This window comes from Aegilops tauschii, chromosome 3 (genome assembly GCF_002575655.3).
Source record: "Aegilops tauschii subsp. strangulata cultivar AL8/78 chromosome 3, Aet v6.0, whole genome shotgun sequence".
Lineage (NCBI taxonomy): Eukaryota > Viridiplantae > Streptophyta > Magnoliopsida > Poales > Poaceae > Aegilops > Aegilops tauschii.
Genome location: NC_053037.3, coordinates 629227566 through 629231564, shown reverse-complemented (window position 1 = coordinate 629231564; position 3999 = coordinate 629227566). Strand labels below are relative to the sequence as shown.

Here is a 3999-nt window from a genome sequence, read left to right as displayed (position 1 = left end):
ATAGCATTTTTTTTAGACAATTTCACGAAGCTTTATTAATTCGTCATAATGTTTACAGGGACGGGCGGAAGATTCTCTGGGTGCCCCAACCAAACATGGCGGCCAGTTCCTAGGGTAAGTGCATGCTTCGCTAAATTGTGAGCTTTAAAATTTGAGCTCCTACATTCATGAACTATATTACAGAAAGTAAAGGAAAGAGAATAGCTTATCAAGCCATTAAGGTGGTCTCATCTGGGCGTGTGCTGGATAAGATAGGCCCAGAGCCTGCGCAGGCCCGTTCTAGGTCTTCATTGCATGCGCGCCGTGGCTCGTTAGGTTATCGCATCAAACTTGTACCATCCAGCGATCGATCTACAATTACGATCGGACTGCATATGCCATGCCTAAAAGCCTAGGTAGAACACCAAGATGGAGGAGCCGACGCACACGGCCGCCGGCGGCGACGGCAGCATACGGGGGTCCTCGTCTGCTTCTGGGGCAGAGCGGTGGTCCAGCCTCCCCGACGACCTCCTCAACATAGTCTACCTAGGGCTCGTTGCTTGTGCGGTGGACCGCGTCCACTTTGCGGCTGTGTGCACGTCATTGCGCGCCGTCGCGTCAAGGCACACGCCACGGCACGTCCTTCCTTGGCTGATCCTCGACCCAAGCGGCCGCGACAAGGCGAAGCACTTGTGTTGCCTCCAAGCTGGCGTGGTCCTGACACGTTTCCAGCTTCCACACCAGGCCATTGGCAGGCGTTTCGTTGGCAGCCACGACGGCGGCTGGGTCATTGCCTCCTTGGGCCGAGACGACGCTCACCCCGAAGCAAATGAGGATCATAACGCGCCAATGCTCTGATAACCAGTTTGTTCCACTCAAGGCAATAATATCTTCGCCGCCCACCTCGCGCGGCTGTATCCTCGCCGCCGTGACCGACAAGCATGAAGTTGTGATTTGCGCGCTTGGCGGTCCAAGGTGTGCATGGAGGCCACAAAGCTTCTGCAGGGACATGGTCGTTGATATTACCTTCTGCAATGGCCATCTCTACTGCTTCAGATCAGTTACAAACGTGATCGTCAAGTTTGAGGCAAGCTTGGAATACGGTGTGCTCATGTTCAGGCTCCAACGGCTCTATATGCAAAACGTTATAGAGCACCTCTACCTGGGAGGCGAGTACGATCCAGAGGCGCATGCCGTGTATATTCTTGAGCTACGTGGCAAGCTTGTTGTTGCAACGAGGAGGCCCGGGGGACGGCGATCGTGGTCGTCCAATACCCATGGTTCTTCTTTCATGGTTTTCGAGCTCGTTTATGCTGACACGGAAGGGACAGTGGCACGTCATATGTACAACTGGGAAGAGGTGACCAGCCTAGGCGACTATGCCTTATTCTTGGGGCCAGGTTGCGCCAAGGCGATACATGTGTCCACAGGTGAGCGCGACGGCCTGCGGAGAAACCACATCTACTACTCTCACCACATATGCTACAAACAAAAAGAATTGGTGCCTGACAACGCCCAAGAGTTCCTGACAAGCTCCAGCAACGACGATTGTCGTGTTTACTACAAGGAAGATGAAATTGTTGACAACGATGTCGAGGGGATCACCTTGGTAGGGTACTACGTGTTAGGTGGTGGTCATCCTCCCACGTGGATGTTCCCTCCAGATCTTTAGTCGAGTTTTTTCTGGTACTACTTCTCATATTCTGTCATTTTGTGCTCCTGGTCTGAACAATCATATGCAAACAGTTTTTTGGGTTATCTCGTCATGCATCTCTTACAGAAAAAAAGAATGCTCTTCATGCAACTCATAGGGAAAAAAATTGTGCTATCGAAAATACATTCAGTCTTTTCTGGATGCTCCAAAATTTCCTTTTTCTTCTTCTTCTGTGTTCTTGTTCAAACATGCGGATAAATATACGTAGAGAACTTGAGGTTGATTAGTTGGCTAGTCGCACGGGACTAGCTGCACCCACAACATGGTAGCTAATGTTGGAAGGCCCATCCACCCACGACCTGGCTCAAGTGGCTAACAGCCACGATCGTGAAATCTAGCAACGTCCGCCTCACTCCCTCCTCCTGTATGTCACCTCGTTGTAACTGTATATATCAGCCCATCGAGGCAAGGAATAAACATAGAGTGAGTTCGGCAATCCAACTTGGTATCAGACGCTTCCCGATCCCTTCTCGTTTCCGCCATGAACGGGCTCCTCCGCCGCAGCCGCTCTGCCAACTTCGACGGCCCGGCCTTGGATCCCTTGGCCGCGATCCCCATGGCTATCGCCGCACCCGCCGCGGTCTCCGTGCCTCCTGCCGCGGCCACTGCTGCACCTACCGTGGCCGTCCCTCCTACCGCCGCGGTCACCATGGCTCGTCAACTCTTTTACTTTGTAGCTGCAAGTATAACGTGCAACACCATCTCGACGTGCCCTCCGCGCCGCTCCAGCAGAGCGCCATCTGGTGCAACGACGACCTGACGATGGTCTTGTGGTTCGACGGGGTTGTCGACGACGAGCTCATGGACGGCGTGGCATCCCCGGAGATAACCAGGCGGGCCGCACCGTCATCCTCGGCGCCGAGTTCCAGAACCTCGTGCAGGGCGACCTCTCTATCGCTGAATATTGTCGGCGCCTCAAGTCCCTCGCCACCGAGCTCGGGGAGGTCCGCGAGTGCATCACCGACCAGACGCTGACCCTCCAGCTGATTCGCGGCCTGAGCCGCAAATTCCACGTCATGGCGACGTTGCTTCCTATGTAGTCGCCCTTCCAGTCCTTCGTCCAGGCGCGCTCGCCTCTTCTCATGGAGGAGATCGCGGCCAACGAGCATGCTTGCCTGAATGCCCGCCCCGAGCACTCCCCCACCGGCCTCACCATCACCGAACGTGGCTCCACCGAATGCAGCTCCGAGCGCGGCCACAACACCACCACCGACAAGGGCAGGCACTCGGCTGCCTCCCCCAACTCCGACACGGGCGGCCGTGGCCACGGTCCTCCTGTCGGCGGCTCCTCATCGGGTGGGTCCTCCTGTCCGGGCGCGGCACCGCACTTCCTCCGCTTGGGGCGTACACAGGGTACTTGGCCCGTATGGCGCCCTTATCCCGCACGCCGACCTCGCAGGAGCGTGGCCAGTGGGTCTGCCCCAACGCCGCCGGGGTGCTCGGTCCCCAGCCTCCTCCTCCGCAGCAGCCTACCCGATGATCTCTCCTTCGCCGCAGGGCGCACCGACTTGGGAGCAGTACAACCACCTCTACACCGCCCTCCGGAACCCATCCATGGCTCAGCAGCAGGCTGGTGGCGCCCAAGAATGGTTCCTCGATACGGCGGCCTCATCACACGTCACCGGTAAGAATAAGATGAACACACTCGCCTCTTATTCTTCCCCATTGATGCATCACTCTTGCGGTATCATTGCCTTCCCATCACCGTTGTTGGCACCACCTCTCTCTCCTTTTTCATGCTAAATGACGTTCTGGTCTCACCCACTATCATCAAAAACCTCATCTCTGTTCGACGTTTTACTCGTGGTAACTCTTGTACTTCCTTTGTAAACAAATATAAGAGCGTTTAGATCACTACTTGAGTGATCTAAACGCTCTTATATTTGTTTACGGAGGGAGTACAATTGAATTTGATGAGTTTGGTTTCACTGTGAAGGACCTTCTAATCAGGCGCATCATGATGAGGTGCAATAGTTACGGCGAGTTGTACCCTTTCTTCAGCAACGTTGGCGTCCAGCGTGCGCTCTCTGTGGTCGGCAACTTATGGCATCTCCGTTTGGGCCATCCTAGCAATAACTCCGTTTCCATTTTAGCCAAAAAATTCCTTCCTTCTTGTAATAATGACAATGCAAAATCTAGTGTTTGCGCTTCTTGTCAATTAGGAAAGCAGCCCCGGTTGCCTTTTTATTCATGTCACTCTGTCACCACCGCTCCTTTCCAATTAGTACATTGCGATTTGTGGACTTCTCTAGTTTGTAGTTTCTCTGGATATAAGTATTACCTTGTTATACTCGATGACTACTCGC

The 3999-nt window shown here is 54.1% G+C and overlaps 1 protein-coding gene across 1 annotated transcript; it reads left to right on the top strand.

Annotated features, from left to right (window-relative positions):
• The first annotated feature begins 988 nt into the window (after positions 1-988).
• Positions 989-1651, top strand: LOC120976155 (uncharacterized). Its single transcript, XM_040403001.2, has one exon. It carries the CDS (start codon positions 989-991, stop codon positions 1649-1651), a length of 663 nt encoding a protein of 220 aa, XP_040258935.2.
• The last annotated feature ends 2348 nt before the right edge of the window (positions 1652-3999 follow it).

Bases quoted from the DNA above. Each gene is read 5' to 3' on its own strand.
- LOC120976155 (XM_040403001.2), top strand. From the start codon at position 989: ATGGTCGTTGATATTACCTTCTGCAATGGCCATCTCTACTGCTTCAGA.